The sequence below is a fragment of the Salvelinus fontinalis genome, chromosome 5, assembly GCF_029448725.1.
Source record: "Salvelinus fontinalis isolate EN_2023a chromosome 5, ASM2944872v1, whole genome shotgun sequence".
Classification (NCBI taxonomy): Eukaryota; Metazoa; Chordata; class Actinopteri; order Salmoniformes; family Salmonidae; genus Salvelinus; species Salvelinus fontinalis.
The window spans coordinates 46978376-47000217 of record NC_074669.1 but is presented as its reverse complement, the minus strand read 5'-3'; the positions used below and the strand labels follow the sequence as shown (position 1 = coordinate 47000217).

General features: G+C 43.6%; 1 protein-coding gene across 1 annotated transcript; it reads right to left on the bottom strand.

Annotated features, from left to right (window-relative positions):
* Positions 1-17: 17 nt before the first annotated feature.
* LOC129855715 (U1 small nuclear ribonucleoprotein 70 kDa-like) lies at positions 18-21559 on the bottom strand. Its single transcript, XM_055923669.1, has 10 exons — positions 21312-21559; positions 13604-13757; positions 13419-13481; positions 13174-13228; positions 13014-13078; positions 12671-12733; positions 12453-12534; positions 2984-3085; positions 2658-2760; positions 18-2369 (listed from the first exon to the last, which is right to left on the bottom strand). Exons 2-10 carry the CDS (start codon positions 13748-13750, stop codon positions 1553-1555), a joined length of 1497 nt encoding a protein of 498 aa, XP_055779644.1. The 5' UTR covers positions 13751-13757; positions 21312-21559; the 3' UTR covers positions 18-1552.
* Positions 21560-21842: the final 283 nt, after the last annotated feature.

The window sequence follows — 21842 nt, the reverse complement described above, 5'->3', positions numbered from 1 at the left end:
ATGACACTGACTAAATGTTCAACAAAAAAAACTGGAACTTTATTTCAGGAGAATCAGAACAATTCCATTCAGAGGGTTCCTCCAACTTGCTTTACAGAATAAAAATAAGCAATATTTGCCAACTCTTGGACATGCACTTTGCAACACATTTCCTTACACCCCCCCCTCCTTCATTTTCAATAACCAGGTTTCCAGCCAACCTTTATGTAAGTAAAGTACATCAGATACAAAAGTAATGACAGGCCTTAGACATTTGTGGGGTAAATGATCCAAATGTCAACAAAACAAAAATACACTAGACAAAGTGGAATCTTGTCAGTAAAATTAGAGAAATGTCAGTGGAAACACTTGAGCAAATATTGATACAATAACCATCATATTGAAGTAAACTTGGGAGTCATGTTGTCCTCCCACTACAACTAGTCGGGAAAGCATGCTGTTCATTAAACTACAGATGAAATAAATGATGAACTTCACAGGGTGGTGACAGTGCAAGGTAATTAGCTTGATGCTACTTTCTAATAAGTATCTAGGGTCTTCGTCTGGTGACGTTTGGCTGTAAAAAAAAAATTAAAACACTATTTTGTCCATATGATGTCGTTATGTAGGCTATATGTGCGCTCTAGCCAACAGCACGCAGATCGTGCTATTGGTTAGAGCATACATGCCAATACCAAAGTGAGCACACTCGCTATAAACGCAATCAGTGGAGTTGAAAATGTGATGAAACCCATTTGACTAGCTTTTCATTTTTGATACATGGGAATTTAACCACAAAATGCTTTTATTTGCAACAAGTCAATAGGATGGAAACATGCGCATAATTTTTTTATGGGGATTCAAGAATATGTGCATGAAAATCTGTCGCCAATTGAATGGAAACCTAACTGTTGCTGTACATTTTCTTGAGGGTAGGAGAATGTGTCCAGACAGTTGAGTAAGACATTCAGTGTTGTACTTTAAAGTAAAAAAGGAACATGAAGGCTCTAAAATGATGAGGGGGAAAAAAATCTAACAATAGGTTAGGGTACTGCTTTTGTGGGAACATGGATTCATTCAAATTACATGGGGGGAAATGTTAAATAAAACCAAAACTTAACCCCAACAACCCTGTTTGAATAAAGAAAAATACACCAACAGAGATTAAGAAAAAGATAAACAAATATTTCACCACAACTACACCATCTGTGCCTCGCTCATAAAGTGATTGTAATCAGACAAGTACTTGACAGAGCAGAATGTCAGATTAAAGTTCCGGTTGGGGGAGAATGTGAATGTTAAGGGATAGTGAGCACCGTTCTCAGTTTGTTACCGAGGGACGGGTTTAAAATAATTGTGGTGTGGACCTAGCCCTGGGGGTTAAAATACAGAAGAAACAAAACCCCTACTTAACCCACAAAACGGACAGTTTGTTTCTTGTGCCTACACTGCGCCGTTGTGGTTTCTAACAGGGCAGCAGCTAATTACAATATCCTTCACACTAACAGGGAAGGGGTATGTGGGTTTGTGTTGTATAAAAAAAAAAGGAAATTAGTAAAGACGGCAAAGCCCCTCAATACTCGTCTGCCTGGGTCTCCATCTTGTAGCCGTTCTCATTGGAAACGTAACCCTCCCCCGATTGCACCGACTCTTGGTCCATCGTCAACCCATCCTGGCTGTTCTCCTCTGGCTGGGGCGGCGCGTCGCCCTCCTCCCCGTTACCCACGTCGCCCTGCTCGGCCGAGGGGAGCAGGAGAGAGCCATGCCGGTCCTCCTTGCGCTCCCCTCCACCACGCTCCCTGTCTCTCTTATGCTCCCTGTCTTTCTCCCTGTCCCCCCTGTGCCTCTCCCGGTCCCTCTCCCGGTCCTTGTCCCTGTGGCTGCGCCTCCGGTCACGGTCCCGCTCCCTGTCCCTGTCCCGCTCCTTCCCGCCGCGCTCCTCTCCCACTTCTTCACCCACACTAGGCTCTTCGGGCATCCTCTCTCCTCCCTCCCCCATCATACCATCTCCTAGCCCCAAGCCCTCATCCCCCTCACCACCCTTGCCCCTCTCCCGGTCTCGCTTGCGCTCTCGGCTGCGGCTCCTCCGCTTCCTTTCACCTTTGTCTCTGCTCCTCTCCCTGCTATGACTGTCTCCCCCTGGCCCTCCTCCCCCCCGCTCCCTCTCTCGGTCTCTCCTCCTGCCACTCACTACGCTCTCCTCTCCGGGCCCTGCCTGGCCCAGACCCCTGTCACCCTTCTCCCTGGAGCGGGAGCTGCGCCTGCGTCTTTCCCGGGACCGGGACCTCCGTCTCTCACCACCGCGCTCTTTCTCCCCCACCCGTTCGCGCTCACGGCTGCGCTCTCTGCGTTCCCCTCTGGGCTCAGGTCCACGTTCGCGCTCACGTTCCCTGAGGTGAAGAGAAGGGCAAAAATAAGTCAACTGTCAAACCTCTATACAGAAAATATCAAGTGAGTCAAACAACAAAATGTCCAATCCCAAATCTGCCACTAACCCATACCCTCTACACTTGCACAGATCTAAAATAATTGGATAGATGTAACTAAGGAATATGGTAATAAATCCATCTTGCTTTCAGATTATCCAATTCTTTCAGGTCTAATGGTAGGGCCCATTTAAAATAGGGTGACAAGCCTCCCTTTGCAGACCACCCCAAGGGCCCAGTGTAGGTACTCACCCTCCAATTGGGGGGTGGTCATCATAACGTGAGGTGTCGTCTCTTCCAGAGTGCTTGATGTTGACATCAGCCCCGCCTCTCCTTGTCCCACCAAGACCACCGCCTGGTTGCGGACAGAAAACAGAGCTTATTGTGATACAGAAATCATAGACAGGAAAAGAAAGCATTTAAAACTGACAAAATATTAAGGGATTCATAAATGACCAATGCCGATGTGAGAATCATCCATTCCAAAACGCTCAGTGAATTCAGCGTTAAGATTGTAAAACGGCATGACTGTAGTATGGATAATTATGCACTGTCAGAGATCATGTGCAGTTCTTCACCTAGCCTGCGGGGATGCCATCCCTTCACAGTGCGGCCTCTCTCTACATCCACCAGCACTCTCCTTCCGTCGATCTTCTTCCCGTCTGCATGCTTGTAGGCAGCTGGGGGAGGGGGGGGGTTGGGTGAGAAAAAGGTAGAGAAGGGTAAGTTGGAGCTCTGCGTTTTTAAAGGTAAGGTTAACAAAGAGTGCATGAATATACTGACCAGGAGCAGGTGAGGTAGTGTGGGGCTGCTCTCTGGGCAGACAGACCATGTAGTAGTAGACCTTTTTCCACCCCTAAATGCTGCATTTACCTGCACATCTCTCTTTTTTGAAGATGTACCACAGTTTAAGTATTTTGTTGTGCAAGCACTTTACTTCAGTAAATCTTTATTTTGAAATGCTAAAAAAGAGGGATAGAATAAAGAAATTCATTCTAGCCTCAAATCACAAGTGAGCCAGTATAGCAGATAAGGTTGACAAAACTGGGGGGCCTCACAGGTGGCGCACTGGTCTAAGGCACTGCATCGCCACCAGAGACCCTGGGTTCGAGCCCAGGCTCTGTCGTAGCCGGCAGCGACCGAGAGGTCCATGGGGAGACACACAAATGGCCCAGCGTCGTCCGGGTTAGGGAGGGCTTGACCGGCAGGGATATCCTAGTATCATCGCGCACTAGCGACTCGTGGCGGGCCGGGGGCAGTGCACGCTAACCAGTTCGCCAGGTGCACGGTGTTTCCTCCAACACATTGGTGTGGCTGGCTTCCGGGTTGGATGTGCGTTGTGTCAAGAAGCAGTGCGGCTAGATTGGGTTGTGTTTCGGAGGACGCATGGCTCTCGACCTTCACCTCTCCCGAGTCCGTACGGGAGTTGCAGCGATGAGACAAGATTAACTGGATACCACGAAATTGGGGAGAAAACAAGGGGTATTAAAAAATAAATAAAAAAAGAGACAAAACTGCCATTTAAAGCATTTATTATTAAAATCTCAAACCTTACATTTTATTATATCAAGTGTGCCATATAATATATTCAAACAAAACATTGAAGTTAGGCATATAATTGCTCTCTTCATGTGTGGTTTCTGTGGAGCACCAGAGACCAAAAAAGTGAAAGTCTGCTTTAAAATAATTAAAATCTTACTTAGGTCCAGTAGTGACCACACTACTGTTGAAGAGGGTCAACCGCTTACTGTTGCATGGCTCATTTTACCTTGAAGCTAAAAAGGTTATAGTTTAGACCAAGGGTACGCAATTCTTACATGCTGACCACACCGCTCACGTCACGTGCACTGCAAAATAAATGTACACATACATGTTATTCAATCATTTCACCCACACTGCTCGAGGGTCTGCGTGGCCAGGCACTTAAATAGGAATTCTATTTGACGCTCAACGCGCTGCAAGTCCGTCCTCTCCCATCTTATTGCTTTTTAGGAGCATGTACCCACGTGGATGATTGAAAGATGAACTGACGTCCACACGGTTGTAGTAAGTAACGCACCGTAAAGTTGGATGCCAACCTCCATATAAAGTCCAAAGAAATAAAAAAGAAGCCTAAGGAAGGAGGAAAGATGAGAAAGGAATTCGGTTTACGTTTTATCTGTGGATTAATTGTCGGAGTAGCAGACCTTGTGCATTTCAGGTAAAATAACCCAATGTTTATATCCCAAGACAAATTATGCCATAAATGTTTAATGCTTTTCGACCTGTCCCCAAATTAATATAATTGGTTTAGAGTTTGTTTTGATATTTCAATATGCGTGTCCTGATCACGTCTGGTGTGGGGGTACAAAAATCAACAGGCGCGCGTGTTACCCTACACGGTCCCGAGCCTGCTGCTTTTCTGTTCTACCTTATAATTGCACACCTGGTGTCCCAGGTCAAAATCAGTCTCTGATTAAGGGGAACAGGCTTCCAAGGTCCATAGTTGAGTTTGAGGAGTTTAGACCAATCAACGGTCTTGACTTGGCCCACGACTAAGCTAAAATATTACATTTATTTATTTAACCGTTATTTTACCAGGTAAGTTGACTGAGAACACGTTCTCATTTGCAGCAACGACCTGGGGAATAGTTACAGGGGAGAGGGGAATGAATGAGCCAATTGTAAACTGGGGATTATTAGGTGACCATGATGGTTTTGAGGGCCAGATTGGGAATTTAGCCAGGACACCGGGGTTAACACCTCTACTCTTACGATAAGTGCCATGGGATCTTTAATGACCTCAGAGTGTCAGGACACCCGTTTAACGTCCCATCCGAAAGACGGCACCCTACACAGGGCAGTGTCCCCAATCACTGCCCTGGGGCATTGGGATATTTTTTAGACCAGAGGAAAGAGTGCCTCCTACTGGCCCTCCAACACAACTTCCAGCAGCATCTGGTCTCCCATCCAGGGCCTGACCAGGACCAACCCTGCTTAGCTTCAGAAGCAAGCCAGTAGTGGTATGCAGGGTGGTATGCTGCTGGCACATCTAAGGAAGCAAGCTAAAATTCTGAAAATCAATTATAAACTCAGCAAAAAGAAACCCTCACAGCAAGGTTCCACATACATGTGACTAACAAAAATGGTATGTGTCCCTGAACAAAGAGGAGGAAGGTCAAAATCAAAAGTAACAGTTGGTATCTGGTGTGGCCACCAGCTGCATTAAGTACTGCAGTGCATCTCCTCCTCATGGACTGCACCAGAATTGCCAGTTCTTGCTGTGAGATGTTACCCCACTCTTCCGCCAAGGCACCTGCAAGTTCCCGGACATTTCCAATCCAACAGGTCCCAGATGTGCTCAATGGGATTGAGATCCGGGCTCTTCGCTGGCCATGGCAGAACACCAACATTCCTGTCTTGCAGGAAATCACACACAGAACAAGCAGTATGGCATTGTCATGCTGGAGGGTCACGTCAGGATGAGCCTGCAGGAAGGGTACCACATGAGGGAGGAGGATGTCTTCCCTGTTAAGCACAGCATTGAGATTGGACTGCGCTTGTTGTCATTGCAAGCAATGATGCTGTGACACACCGCCCAATACCATGACAGACCCTCCACCTCGATCCCGCTCCAGAGTACAGGCCTCAGTGTAACGCTCATTCCTTCGACAACAAAAGCGAATCCAACCATCACCCCTGGGGAGACAAAACCACGACTCGTCAGTGAAGAGCACTTTTTGCCAGTCCTGTCTGGTCCAGCGACGGTGGGTTTGTGCCCATAGGCGACGTTGTTGCCGGTGATGTCTGGTGAGGACCTGCCTTACAACAGGCCTACACGCTCTCAGTCCAGCCTCTCTCAGCCTATTGCGGACAGTCTGAGCACTGGAGGGATTGTGCGTTCCTGGTGTAACTCGGGCAGTTGTTGCCATCCGGATGTACCGATCCTGTGCAGGTGTTACACATGGTCTGCCACTGCGAGGACGATCAGCTGTCCATCCGGTCTCCCTGTAGCGCTGTCTTAGGCGTCTCACAGTACGGACATTGCAATTTATTGCCCAGGCCACATCTGCAGTCCTCATGCCTCCTTGCAGCATGCCTAAGGCACATTCACACAGATGAGCAGGGACCCTGGGCATCTTTCTTTTGGTGTTTTTCAGAGTCAGTAGAAAGGCCTCTTTAGTCTCCTAAGTTTTCATAACTGTGACCTTAATTGCCTACCGTCTAAGCTGTTAGTGTCTTAACAGCTCCACAGGTGCAGGTTCATTAATTGTTTATGGTTCATTGAACAAGCATGGGAAACAGTGTTTAAACCCTTTACAATCAAGATCTATGAAGTTTTGGATTTTTATTAATTATCTTTTGAAAGACAGGGTCCTGAAAAGGGACGTTTCTTTTTTTGCTGCGTTTATATGTATACCATTAAATTACAGTGTGCAACATGACTGGCTCATGTAGCGTTGCAAAGATCATTTACATGAAACTATATTAATTTAGAAAATACCCAGCCTTTAATAACGTGAATCTCATGGGATTCTGTAAAAATGCATTAATTTAAAAGCTACGATAATCAGATAAATAGACCATTACCGATAATGCTTTATTACTGAATACTGCGTGTCCCTAGTGGTTAGCCAACGGTTAAGAGCGTTGGGCTAGTAACCGAAAGTTTGGTGGTTCAAATCCAAGTAGACTAGGTGACAAATCTGTCAATGTGCCCTTGAGCAGACCCTAATTGCTCCTGTAAATCGCTCTGGATAAGTGTGTCTGCTAAATGAATAAAATGTAAACAAGTGGTCCAAGCAGTTGACAGTACTTTGATGTGGAGTGCGTTTGAAAGCATGTTGTGAAAAATGCTTGCGCACTTAAAATTCAAATCAGATGACAGTAATTCATGTCGCATAATACTATATTACCCAACAAATTGATGAGAAATGTATTTGCGCATTTTCACATCAACCTCTTACCCAGAAAGAACAGTGAATAGGAGTCACCACCATGGGTCAAATCAGACACCCACCTCACTTCCAAAAGCACGTCTAACCCCTTATAGGTGGAATTGGGGACTTTCTACCAGTAGCTAGGTTTCCATCCAATTGGCGACAGATTTGAATGCAAATATTCTCAAATCCAAAGAAAATGCTAATTTTCCCACCAAACTGACTTGTTGCGATAAAAAAAAAAAAAATGTGCGTGATGACGTAGTGCACACAACTTACTTTTTCGCTTAAGTTCTGATGTATATATATATTTTTTTTAAACGAGTTGTCACAAACCTGCGATTAATAGCAAATGTGCCTACGCTGGTCTTGGCGCGTGTGCTCTAGCCAACAGCTTGCATATACAGTACGGATAGGCTAGTCTACAAGAGATAATAATGGACGAGAAAATATTTTGTCAAAAGGCGGTCAAACATCGCTCATCATGTCACCAGCATAAGACCCTCGATATTTATTGGAAAGGGAAATCAAGCTTATTATCACCGTGCACTTTTCACCACACATATTTTAACGGTAGCCTATTAAACTGCATGGTTTCCCCAAGTCGTAATGGGAGGACCACATACACACACCATATAGTCACTTGACTCCCAAGTTTACTTTGATAAGATTATAATTACAATCAATATTTTGCACAAAAGGCATTTACACCGCTATTTCGCACATAATTCAATTTTAGACACAGAAATATCCCACCATGCCAAACTAACAAATTCTGTCAGCATTTATAAAATTGCACCGAATAGTCCTGTTTCCATCACAGCTGTCGTGATCTTTTAATCCAGTATGACTTTACTCGCATAAAACCTGGATGGAAACGTGGTTAGTGACAAACCACAGGTGGATACTGCACTGCAAATGCTGACACCTTAGGAACGTCCTTAGCCCCCCACCTACACACAGTTCAGTGAGAAATAAAATACCAGTGACACATTGGTTTGAGTTCCTGAATATTTACTCTGACTGCCAGAGTACACAACCTTCTTGTATGGCAATGCTGCAATCTTCTTACCCAATACATGTTGTGCTTCAGACTATATTGAGGCTAGAGTATATTAGGTTGCCTTACATACAACCTCGGCCCTTGTAATAATGGTCTAGAGAGGGAGATATAGGGGAGGGGTCATCTCGATACGAGCAAATGTTAAATGTGACCATGTTCGCATACCTTAGTGGGGGCTTTATGGGCTGCTGTGTTTGTTTTTCACCAACTATCTTACCACCGCCTGGACACGGGCGCAGTGTCGGATTCCCAGAGCATAGGGCTTCCAGTTGCAAGTCAACATGGCAGGCTCCTGCCAGATTTACCACCACAGACTGCAGCTTCTGAATCAAACTCAGAACACACACAAATATATACTCCCTTGGCCCAGACAGTCTTGGGATCAGTCTATTATGACCGAAGAATTCGGCGAGATCCATGATGACCCATCCTGGCCTCTACACTGGTCTGCTCTGCTGTGGTAGACGATCCAATGGGAAACGGCACAGAGGACCCTTTCCTCTATATCCAATCAGAGGGCCTTACCAGAACCACTCACTTTTATAGCCAATCTGAGGGCCTTACCAGAACCCCTTCTAGATCATAGCAAATCATCACTGTACTTTAATGACACCTCACAGATTTATACTACCAGGGGGCCTTACCACAACCCCTCACTAACCTAACCAATCCAGGTTTGTCTTACCACAAACCATAACCTTCTCAACCAATCAGAGAGAACTTTACTCAAAGGGGGATTGCCTTACCTCGACCCCAAAAACAACTAAAAAACATGGCCTAAATACAATCTTACTATACAAGCACACATACGGTGCATATCAATATATATATTTTAAAGAAACAGAAAGGTATGCATCTAGAGAAAATTGGATGTGTTTGGTGTAGGCTAGAATAAATGTAGGCTATTAACAGTGGGGACATGTTTCCTCACTAGACTGGTTCTATTAGCTGTATACACCGGATCCTTGCTATCAGCTGTGGTAAAGAGATCTGGGGGGTGAGATGGCTGCTATGTCTGAATGAGCTACCGCTATGCTCTTGTTGGCATCTGCTCTTGCCTAATTATATAGTAGGGACAGAGCTACATGTGCGCATAAGTATGTGCATTGCTGTAAAAGTGTTTAGAGTCCCTTCGTAACCCTATTCCATTAAAGCCAGCTCAACGCACACAAGAAAGGACCTTAACTTACAATGCTGGGGGATTTTGTTTTGGGCATGTGGTCTTTTGATGCAATGTTGTGCAAAATATTGTCCTTTTCTTAATGATTATGCAAGAGACAACTTGAAATAATGCTGTTTCAGACAACTAAAATACTCAAATGGTAAAAGCACTTGTCTATTTGTAAAAAACAAAGTGCTAAAATGGATACATCTGAGGTGGCTTTAACACAAAAGGAAAACTCATAGGGCACCCATTAACTGACTAATGGCCTGGGGGTGCATTCAATGGTCAAAGCACCAGCGCCGTCTTATCAATGTCAATATTGTTCAAGCAATATAAGCAGCTTCAAAAAAATGTGCTTTGCCCATTGAACGTAGCTCCTCTTCCCTAAATAGGAGGATGGAGGGTGGAAAGAAAGCTTACCCATCATACAAACCCATCATACCAACCATATACTGAGCTGTGGTAGTAGGGTGTAGATGTATCATAACCATCATCATCATCATCATCATCTGCAAGCCAGCTCTGGCCAATAGCCATCACAGATAGGCGGCTGCAGTGGCAATGAGAACAACAAACAATTAATACACTGTAGAGCCAGCATAGACATCCCCTCAAGTCAACCCTCACCTGAGTCACATCATACCAAGGGTGGGCGACCCTGGTCCCGGGGAACACTACTCCCTGCCTGTTCATTGCACCCTGGGTGCATGAACATAAGTGTTCCAGCAATTAATCAGTGGCTGCGTTTCAGGCCAGCTACATTGCAGTCGCGCTGTGAGGATACTTCTCATCACCGACTAGCAGTCAGGCATCAGATTCTTATTTTATATGATTTGGTTAGCTGATATGTAAAACACCTACCCAGGTGATGTGAAATCTGGCAAGTGACTGCAATGTAGTCGGCCTGGAAGGTAGCAATCTTAGAGGCCAGATATAGACCGGGAACACCCGTTTGCCTGACAATTTGTTTAAATTCGATAAAATGAGAATAGTACCAGCGGGCATGGTAGATCGCCAGGACCAGGGTGAAGGACCACTGATATGAGCTGATAGAAATGGCCAAGTGTCACACAAAAGCACAGAGAGGAGGGTACCCAAGTTAACCAGACAAGTTGGGGCGGGGGGGGGGGGGGGTACTAGCCTGTTGGTGACCTGCAGCTTACCGTTGGTGATCCAACCAGGGAACCCACCTGTTCCACAGATGACTTAACACTAACCATTACAGGCCTAACCTAAAGCAAGCAAAGGCATTCAAGGTGACCAGAAGAACAAGGCTTAGAAGTTGTTTATACATACAAGACATAGGCCAAATCTTCCCACCGAATGGCACCGCCACATAGAAGTGCCATGGCTGGACTAACTGTACTCACTCAGACAAGTGCAGTACAGAAACCCTTTCTTGAGTTAGTCAAGAGGTCATCACGCGCCACAAACACAAGACAGACGTCACACAAACCTCACTCAGCACCTTGTTTCCCCTAATTAATAACATAGCCATTCTAAACTCAAAGTTCTGAAAATAAAAAGGATGGATGAATTTTGGTGACCCTTGTGTTCAGAGTCGTACCTTCAACTTGTATGGACTGTGGATCCATATTTTTAACCCCCTTGCCAGTAGGCTTGGGCGGTATACCGTATACCGGGGTATTTGGAAAAAGACAAGGATGGTTTTTCCATACTGTTGAAACAATTTCTTTGAAGTTTGAACATTTGTAGCTACTTAAGTAAATACATGCAGTCAACTTGTACAATACGTTATGAGATAAACATTGAGTTCGTAATTTCACCCGTTACATTATTATGAAGCTTACTGTAGTCCCGTCATGTGGTGTTTGTTTACAAGCACACAACTACGAGAGACCGGAGCCTTGGGAGTCATTCACTGTTGTGCAGCATGCACCAGGTGATACAATTACAGTAAGTCTAAAAGTTAAGTCTAAAATGTGCTAACTCCTCTGCGTTTGGTTTGCTAATTTAGTAGCTAGTTAACCATCTAGCTAAGTGGTTAGCTTCTTCCAAAATCAAGCATTCACTTGGTAACAGCAGAGAATCCCCTCCTGGATCAAGAGCCTTGTTGGCATATATTGGTTTTGTGCATGCAGCAAACTGTGTAGCATTTGAGTTACTTGTATAGTTTAGGTCAGAAACTGTACAAAATGTTTGCAATGCAGTTGTTAGCCTTCTCTATGGAATTTTACATGTACTTGTTAGCAATGCTAACCTTCAGATTAGAGTATCAGTGGGTTTTGAAAACAGGACTGCTTGTGTTCAGTGCCAGTATTACAATCTGGATACCGCCCAAGCCTACTTGCCAGCTAGTTCTTGTCTCTGACTCTTTTCATACCATTGTTCCAATCCATACTCTGGATATTTTCCATTCAACATGTCCTCGCAGCATAATCAGACCAGCGCAGAACAGCTCAGTGTGGCTCAGCAGTGTGAACCTTGTATTTTTATATTTGGCAGATATTAAGAGTGGGCCTAGGACTACGGATAAATGTAAAACCAACACCCATCCTGACCCTTCAATGGGAAATCGCACCAAGGACAGCATAAGCTGCTAGTGCGTTACAGAAAAAAAATATTTAAAAAAGGAGCCTAGTCAGTTTGCACCATGAAAAAGGCGCTATTCAGTCAAGAGGCTTCCTTGTACACTGAGCAAGAGTATAAGGTGCTGATGTTAACTAATAGTCAGCAACACCAATTGCTACTACTTCTAAAGCTATAGTGAAATTACAACCATTTGTAAGCTCCCAAAATTAATCTGGTGCCTTCTTCGTCATTTCTCACTTACACGAGTTCTTCAACAAATACTATCCCACCTACGTACCCTCCCAGCATTCAGACTCCCATTTGAGATGAGGTGGGTTATGAGAGGGTTGGTCTCTCGTGGTACTCACAGTGCATGTCTCTCTCGTGCTCATACTCTATGAAGGCGTAGCCTCTGGGCTTCCCTGACTGCTTGTTGTAGACGATGTAGATCTGGAAGAGAGAGTGACTATAATAAAGCTGAATGAACAGGCTGGGGGGGGGGCAAGAGGACCAAATGCCACTAACAACTGGCCAATAAGATGTATTGTAAAACCAATGGGTGGTTTGGGAGACAGACAAAACTTACCCTTTTGATGGGCCCGTAGACCTCAAACTCACGGCGAAGCTTGGATTCCGTTGTGTCATAATTCTGCAGCAATGATAACACAGTTAACGTCGATCACATGTGCCAAATACAAAAGGTGTAAACGTCACAGGCAGCTTGGTCTTAGAAATGGTCTCAGAACACACTTCTGGCCTTCATACCATTCGATAGAAAAAGAAGTGGATGCTTGGTTTTCATTTTATTGTGGTGCATGTGTGCTTCATTTGTTATTAATCACTACCCGGTTTTAGTATCAAGTGGCCAAAACAGGATGGAAGGTAAAGATGCCATAGAACATGGAAGAGCCTCTATAATGCACACTTACAACACGCGCCACAAACAGGGTCTTAAAGGCATCCCCCTGAGCATTGGGGTCATTGTGTGGATCCCCTAGAAGAAGAAGGCAGAAGCCAATATTACAACCTGACTTCATTAACTTTCAGTAAATCCTATGAAAGTCACAAAAGCTCATCATGTCAACTTACAGAGCTTCAGTTCTGTCTCCACAACAGTCTGCCTCCTCTCAATCTTCTCCCTCCTCTGTAAAACAGAAACAGGTTAGCTAGGCCCCTCAGACTCAAACCCCAAATGGTTACTGTACATGCACATTAAAGCCATGTACTAGTACACCCTACTGAAGATTCTCACTTATCCAATCTTATTCAGATACCCATGGAGGTTACAGAGACTAAAAGTGAAAGGAAAGTGATCCCTCTTCCAATTGTCTCACCTTTCTCTCCAACCTCTCATCACGAGTTTCTGCCCTAGTAGGGGGAGGGGCATCTCGGGGATCCTATCAAAACAGTCCAAAAGTTAGGCTAAGAAGAGCTAGAGGGCCAAAGGCATTCAAATAGCCAACTAACCATCTCATTCATGAAGAGTAAATTGCACAAGAACTAGGTAGGTTTGCCTTACCTCAAAGTGCCTGATGAAGGGAGCGATGCCACAGTATGGCTGGTTGTGGTGTTTCTCATGGGGAAGCTTCTCCAACTGGGTCAGAAATGGTATGGGGTCCCGCGGCGCAAATAGGGCCAGCAGATTGGGGGGTAAAAACTGGGTCATCTTTCACCTGCAGCGAGAAAAATACATGTTTAGTTTACAAACTACATAGTAACTAATAATATGCGGACATGGAGTTGGTTGCATTAGTGTTGTCATTAGGAAGTGTGGACAGAGCCACAAAGGCTTGGAAGACCATTGTGATAACCATGTGCAGCTCAATTTCTTCTGCAAAGCTAGATCAATTATTTCCATGTAGCTAGCAAGGACATTAATTTTGATGTGTGGAACTAGCTTCGAAGCTAGTGTCGAGAACTAATCAATGTTGCCAAACAACGCGCAAATCTTCCCTTACCTGGACGCGTCAAGGAAAATTAAGACCGGAAAGTCACAGGTTAACGGTAACTCGTCAACATGAGATTTCTCCCCCCAAAACATTTACAAGGATAGCTAGCTAGCAGGAATAGTGAATGCTTTAGGCTGATGATACACCACAAATATAAAAACGCAACAACTTAAGATTTTACTGCGTTACAGTTCATGTTAAGGAAATCAGTCAATTGAAATAAAGGATCAGAAAACCAGTCAGTATCTGGCGTGACCATTTGCCTCATGCAGTGCAGTTGATCAGGCTGTTGATTGTGGCCTGTGGAATATTGTCCCACTCCTCAATGGCTGTGCGAAGTTGCTGGATATTGGCGGGAACTGGAACACGCTGTCGTACACGTCGATCCAGAGCATCCCAAACATGATCAATGGGTGACATGTCTGATGAGTATGCAGGCCATGGAAGAACTGCAACATTTTCAGCTTCCTGGAATTGTGTACAGATCCTTGCGACATGAGGCCGTGCATTATATTGTCGTGCAATTCATCCATCACTTCATGTTTCGGCAATGGGCCTCAGGATCTTATCGCAGTATCTCTGTGCATTCAAATAGCCATTAATAAAATGCAATTGTGTTAGTTGTCCGTAGCGAATGCCTGTCCGTACCATAAACCCACCGCTATCATGGGGCACTCTGTTCACAACGTTGACGAACCGCTCACCCACACGACACCATACACGCTGTCTGCAATCTGCCCAGTACAGTTCTCCAGCATGCCAGTGGCCATCGAAGGGGAGCATTTGCCCACTGAAGTCTATTGTATTGTAAAGTGGCTGTTCCACTGGATGTCATAAGGTGAATGCACCAATTTGTAAGTCGCTCTGGATAAGAGCGTCTGCTAAATGACTTAAATGTAAATGAAGTCAGTTACAATTTGGACATGTTTGTAAAACGGAGATTGCACAATATGAGAAATGTACAGGTGGGCATAGTCAGAGGGAGTGTACAGTTAGGATAGAGAAAGCACTGTCAACTGTGGGGGTGCCCATGCACTTGGGGATCGAAAGTGCCCCGAGAGACAGGCTGAGATTGCCAGAGTTCGAGTGGTGCAAAAAGCATCCTATGTTGAGGCAGCGAATAGAGTAGAGAATAGCCCGAGGGTAAGAGTCAACTGGGAGCCCCCGAGAATAAAGTAGGATTTCTTGCATTTATAGCCATGGTGATCAACTATACTGATTAGAGGTCGACCGATTATGATTTTTCAACACCGGTACCAATTATTGGAGGACCAAAAAAAGCAGATACTGTTATTAAAAAAAAAAAAAAAATGTTTTTTTTTTAAATAAGCCATATATATATGACAATTACAACAATACTGAATGAACAAAGAAAACTTATTTTAACTGATTTTAAATAAATATAATCTCAATAAAGTCTATTTAGTCTCAAATAAATAATGAAACATGTTCAATTTGGTTTAAATAATGCAAAAACAAAGTGTTGGAGAAGAAAGTAAAAGTGCAATATGTGCCATGTAAAAAAGCTTAACGTTTAAGTTCCTTGCTCAGAACATGAGAACATATGAAAGCTGGTGGTTCCTTTTAACATGAGTCTTCAACATTCCCAGGTAAGAAGTTTTAGGTTGTAGTTATTATAGGACTATTTCTCTCTATATCATTTGTATTTCATATACCTTTGACAATTGGATGTTCTAATAGATACTTTAGTATTGCCAGCCTAATCTCGGGAGTTGATAGGCTTGAAGTCATAAACAGTGCAATGCTTGAAGCATTGAGAAGAGCTGCTGGCAAACGCAGTAAAGTGCTGTTTGAATGAATGCGTACGAGCCTGCTGCTGCCTACCACCGCTCAGCCAGACTGCTCTATCAAAGCAGACTTAATTAGAATATAATAACACAGAAATGCTTTTTTTTTTTTGTTAAATCATCCCCCGTTTGAAGTTGGCTGTCTTCGTTAGGAAGAAATCACACAGTTCGCAACGAGCCAGGCGGCCCAACTGCTGCACAGAACGCAAGAGAAGTGACAATTTCCCTATTTAAAAGAAACTCATGTTAGCAAGGCAATATTATCTAAATATGCAGGTTTAAAAATATATACTTGTGTATTGATTTTAAGAAAGGCGTTGATGTTTATGGTTAGGTACACATTGGTGCAACGACAGTGATTTTTTTGCAAATGCGCTCGTTAAATCACCCGTTTGGCGAAGTAGGCTGTGATTCAATGATAAATTAACAGGCACCGCATTGATTATATGCAACACAGGACAAGCTAGATACACTAGTAATATCAACCATGTGTAGTTAACTAGTGATTATATTAAGATTGGTTGTTTTTCATAAGATACGTTTAATGCTAGCTAGCACCTTACCTTGGCTCCTTGCTGCACTCGCATAACATGTAGTCAGCCTGCCACGCAGTCTCCTTGTGAAGTGCAATATAATCGGCCATGATCGGTGTCCAAAAATACAGATGACCGATTTTAAGTTTTTATAACATCGGCCATTCCGATGAATCGGTCGACCTCTAATACTGATGGAGCAAAAATCACAGAAGATATGTGGTAGTTGCAGCAGCAGATAAATATTAGGGTGTAAGATTTTAACGCAGAAGATCTACAGGACGTTGAGACAAGGGGTTCCATTCTCACAGGCCGATGGCCTGGTGTAGGATCAAAGTAGTGGGATGGGTTGGTCGGTTTTTGGGGATAGTTTACAGGTGTAAGGTTAAACAGTGGTGCAATTGAAGTTTCCCATTCGCTTTTTATTATTTTTTCTCGGTGACCAAAATGTGCAATCCACACTGACCTGCGAAAGGCAGCAAAACACTAGAGTCTACTCTGCTGGAAAACCACACAATGATAACCCGCAATAGCCCTTATGCACATTCCATGATCGAACGTTCTAGACACACTTCCTATCGGTTTGGCAATTTCCGGTCAGTCTAGTTGTTATCGACGATATAACGTTACTACCACTATGTCGCAGTTTTTTACTAGGTGTCTTCAGGACTTGCCTCAAATTAATATTAATGATGTACATCGAATTGTTAAATCAGCCTCCGAGACTCCAGCTAGCAAGAATGAAAAGGGGTTCAAGATGTATATAGGAAGGTTCATAGACAACTATGAAGGCGAGTACCAAGTCAGTGACAGATATAACGTGTGCAAGCTAAAATCATTAGCCAGCTAATTTAACTAATAACTGTAGCTAGCTAGTTATGTCGTAAAATTATGTAACGTTGACTGAAACTACCTGAGAATGTGTGTATTTTCGTTAGCTTGGTAGCTATATTTGCTAGCTAAAACATAATTGTTATTCATGTCTTCTACACAGTATCTAACAAAAACACATTGACAGGGGAGATCACCGTGAGGGCTGCCTGTCACAGGTCCACGAGGAAGAGTGAAAAGCCGCACAGCATGAGTAGGGAAAGGTTATAGATAGCTACTAGGGACCTTGTTAAACACGTCCTGTGAGACACTGTCATCATGGTCAAAATGTGTTGGAGACAGTGTCAACGTTTAATCTTATCAGTAGAAAGATATTAATGATGGGTCCCAATCTAGAATTGCCCACTTAATTAGGGTGTGAAACCAGGTCCGTTTGATGGGATAGAGTTCCGTAAACCTACTAACTCGTGTGCTGATGGAATAAGTTAAGTTGGAGGTTCCTAAATGGAAACATTTTAGAAAACATCTCGTGATTGTTTTTGTATCCAGATAAGCATAAACATTGGCATCTTTACTATATAATGACAAATGTTTGGGACAAAGACTGGGGGGAATTCTATAAATTTGTATATTTTAATTCATTCTATTTGAACTTTCGGGCTTGTGCTGTTTCTGGAAAAGTTACTTGAGTCTGTCATAGTAATCTCTCCAACCTGATGTTAAGGTTTTAAAATATTTTGCAGAAGTTCTCTCTACAAAGCACTCAATGGATACATGCCTGACATGGACCTTCTCCACATCTCAGAAACGTATGCCAACTTTTCTCCACATACTGCCCCTCGTGACAACAATGGAAATGTCAGCTGACGTGCCCCCGGTTGTGTCCGCCTTTGGGCCAGTGCAAGCCGGCAGTGTTCTGTCCCATCAGCTTCCACAGCCAAAGACCCGTGAAATTGTGAAGATTGCCGATGCCCCTTCTTCACCAATACTTCCATTAGATGGCTACAGTCTTCAGGCTTCTCAGTGTGCTTACGTCCTTAGCCGCAGTTCCACGGCAAGGCATTAAAGACAACCTACGAGATGTCACAAAGTCGAGGTTGCTACAAGGTTGCAGAGCAGCAGCCCGGAATGGCATCAGCTCAGGAAAATGAGGATAACATCCTCTCGTTTCCGAGAGGTTTGCCATGTCCGGGGAGAGACCTCAGCTGACCACCTAGCTGAGCGGATGTTCAAGAGATCTGGTATGCAGACCATGGAGCCAGTGGCTGTACTGCACACTGAAGAAAGTTAACTTCTTTCCGTGTCGCTTCGTAGTGCACCCAGATGCTCCGTGGTTACGATCCTCTCCAGATGGCATCATACTTGAGCCCAGTGTGAGACCACACTTTGGACTCTTAGAGGTCAAGTGCCTAAATGTACCAAGTTATGTTGACTGCCCTTACCTGAAGATACAGAATGGAGAGCTAAAGTTGAAGAGATCTCATGCTTACTACTGGCAGGTGCAAGGTTAAATCCTTCTCACAGGTTGTAGCTGGTGTGACTCATCTGTGCAAAGGAGGACATCCGAGTTGAAAGGATATAAAAATCTACAGGTTTCAAAAACTATAAGAGAGAAGGCTGACCACTTTTATTTTTACCAAGTGTTTCTCGCACCTGAACGGATCCCCTGCAAGGGTGCCAAGTTTAGTGGTTTTATGAAAAATAAGTATTGATGTTCGTGAAGAAATCTACAGTAGAATAGATTTGTTTAAAAAAAATGTATTTCAGCAAATGTTCCAACAGTTCAGTTAATCAATTACACATCTCTAACACAATCTTGCATTCTGGCTATTCTGTGTTTACTTGATTCCTTTCCCCCACACCCGTTACTCATTGCCTAATTAAAGCCAATACAAGCTCCACACAAACTGATATTTACTACAACAAATGAATTATACATGTCGTAGATAAACAAATTATTATTTTGCTGCTAGCAAATAAACACATGTACATTTACACTGGCTTGGCCCATGCTTTGGACCGGATCAGACGGCACAGTCCATAGGCAGCGCACCTTGTTCTTCATCCCCCTCAGTCGGAGCAGGAGGTTTCAGTCTTCTTTCCCAAACACCAGGTCTCTTTTGAATTTGCCAGTTCCATGCGAAGACGGTAACGTAAACTCACTCACTTTTGTACATCGCCTTGGTTCGTACAATTGACCTTATTTTTGCACCCAAAAAACGTAATACTTCCAGGTCAACTGTAATATCAATACCAATGTAAAGCACAATTTCTCCCCTTTCCAACTAAATTAATGACGAAACATTCATGATGCCCATCTCTGCATAATTGATGGATCTTTTTAAAAATGGCGGGTGGGGAGCGAAGGCTACGAAGTGATCTTGAAAGGGGGAAGGAAATATGTTGTGTGAAGTTTTTTTTCACACGATTTGTCCAACTAATCAACTTTAAAATGTAAATAAAACGTAAAGAGTTTATGTAATGTCTCATCACATACCCGTTTGAAGGTTTGTGTCAAATTTGAAGAGGGGTTTAGGGCTGCGCTAACGTTAGCCTCACAAGTGAACTGCAGTTGTTCCAGCTTTTGAGTGTCATGATGGCTCGCAGCAATGACACGCAAAAAAATGCAATTGGCACCCTAGTCATGAAATATTAGTTTAATATTAGCAATAATTGTATTAATTTAGACAAATTGTATAGTTTTCTGACAAGTGTATATGGTTAAGCATGATTTTAATCTGCGAGAGAAGGGCTACCCCTGGTGGAAAGAGGCTGTACGGCACAAAATGAGTTGCAAATGCGCGCTGTACGTTACGTAGTGACACGTACAGCATCAGAGGGATTCGTTTTATCATATTTTCTCCAATAATGTTAGCCCATTACCATGTCAATCAACGCTAAATCGAAACGTAGTTTCACACCCCGGATTTTGATGCAAACAGTCACTACAGTCCCATTCGTTTCATTGCAGCCTCATTTGAATGCCGCAGTTACGCACATTTGTAGGGAATGGGGTGAGTTTACGTTAGGAACACCTAACGTAAAGGAATACTTTAGGTATTGTCACCCCCCAATTTCCCCCCCGAACAAAGTCACTTTTGACGAAATATGTATTACACTTTGTGTGTTTGGTGACAGTAAAGTTATCACGACGTACTGCCACCAACCACCTTTCTGAGCTCTACATCGACTGGGAACGATGGAAGCGCACAATACCATTACATTTGGAAGAAACTGAACAGAGGCACTGAACAACGTTCATTAGCACCTCCTTCACGGGGCTGTAATTTAAACGTAGTCATTGCGAACTATTTCAGTCAGAAATGCATCTACGATAGCTAGTAAGCTAATGATAAAAACAATAGCAGAATTCGTCCGGAAGTCATCAACCTGGTCGGAAGTAAATTAGAACGTTGGAGGCGGTATAATGCATAGAGCCTTTTACACAAAAAGTTAATTTTAGAATCCATACTGTTGAGCAACGAAGGGGCGTTGACTTTGGCACCGAACTTCCGTTTGTATTGTGGAAAACAAATGTTCGCACGAACAGCCTAAAAAAGAAATTAACGGGATGCCCCCCCCCTCTCATTGATTCCTGCGTGTACATAGCATAGGGAGGCGGGGAGTCTTCGAAATGTACCTTTCTCAAGACTTAAACGAACAAAAATGTCATAAAATTCCATAATATATGCACCAACTGTTCCGGATAAGGACGCCTTTAGAACAAGCATTTCGTTACACTCGCAATAACATTTGCTAACCATGTGTATGTGACCAATACAATTTGATTAGATTAGTCTGGCTTCCGACTATACAGCGGGCTAACTGAGGCTAACGTTAGCCTCAGCGGGCTAACTGAGGCTAACGTTAGCTAACAACGCAGTCAAACAATGGACCTTAACCAACCCACCAAAGCTTAAAGCTAGTTAATTGCAGAAAGACCAGATGCCTAAAATTAAATATGGTGCAAATGTGGTACATTTTAACAGGTCTAGTTCAGTTAACTAAACTGGAATATGTAACGTTATCTACCAAAACGCTAACCACTGTCCAGCGTAGGCCTCGTGCCACCACTCAGGGACATCACACATTTCTGGCCCACTCACCTTAACTCTTCATTCAATCCCTTTAAAACTCAGAGAGCCCGAATCAGGCAACGTGGAATAAGAGCGTGCACTCTAATTGTTCAAGGCAAGATGTTTCCCCACAGTTGAATATACTTGAGCTTCAGCTTGGTTAGCTTCTTGCCAGGAAAAAATATTTGTCCTCAACTTAAAATGGCGGGATGACGTAAAGCGACGACACTGTTGCGACAGTTCCTCTATTGTTTCACGAAGCTTCGGGCTAATTTACGTGAGACCTGGTTTCCACAGAGAGGAAGGGGAAGAGAGAGGCCCAACTCCGCGGAAAATCTGTCTCCCTCCAGCAGGTGGCGATTTTTCGTTGTTTCGCCGATCAAGCAAGGAGTTTCTGTATGGAGGTCAATGAAAGTGTTGAAATATGGCTTATTTGCTACGTGAGGTTTATTTGATTGAATAGATGTTTCATACTGCTTAAGTTGTTACGAATGTACTGATATAAATAGGACACGTAACATCCAGGCAACTTTGTGAAAAAACACTTTATGTCGGAATGGT

What these genes read in the sequence shown, in the direction of transcription:
- LOC129855715 (XM_055923669.1), bottom strand. Translation starts at nt 13,750, where the DNA reads ATGACCCAGTTTTTACCCCCCAATCTGCTGGCCCTATTTGCGCCGCGG. An exon ending in CCCTGTTTGTGGCGCGTGTT is followed by an intron (nt 12,734 to 13,013) that starts GTAAGTGTGCAT and finishes TCATTGCTGCAG; the next exon opens with AATTATGACACAACGGAATC. An exon ending in TCTACGGGCCCATCAAAAGG is followed by an intron (nt 12,535 to 12,670) that starts GTAAGTTTTGTC and finishes TCTCTCTTCCAG; the next exon opens with ATCTACATCGTCTACAACAA.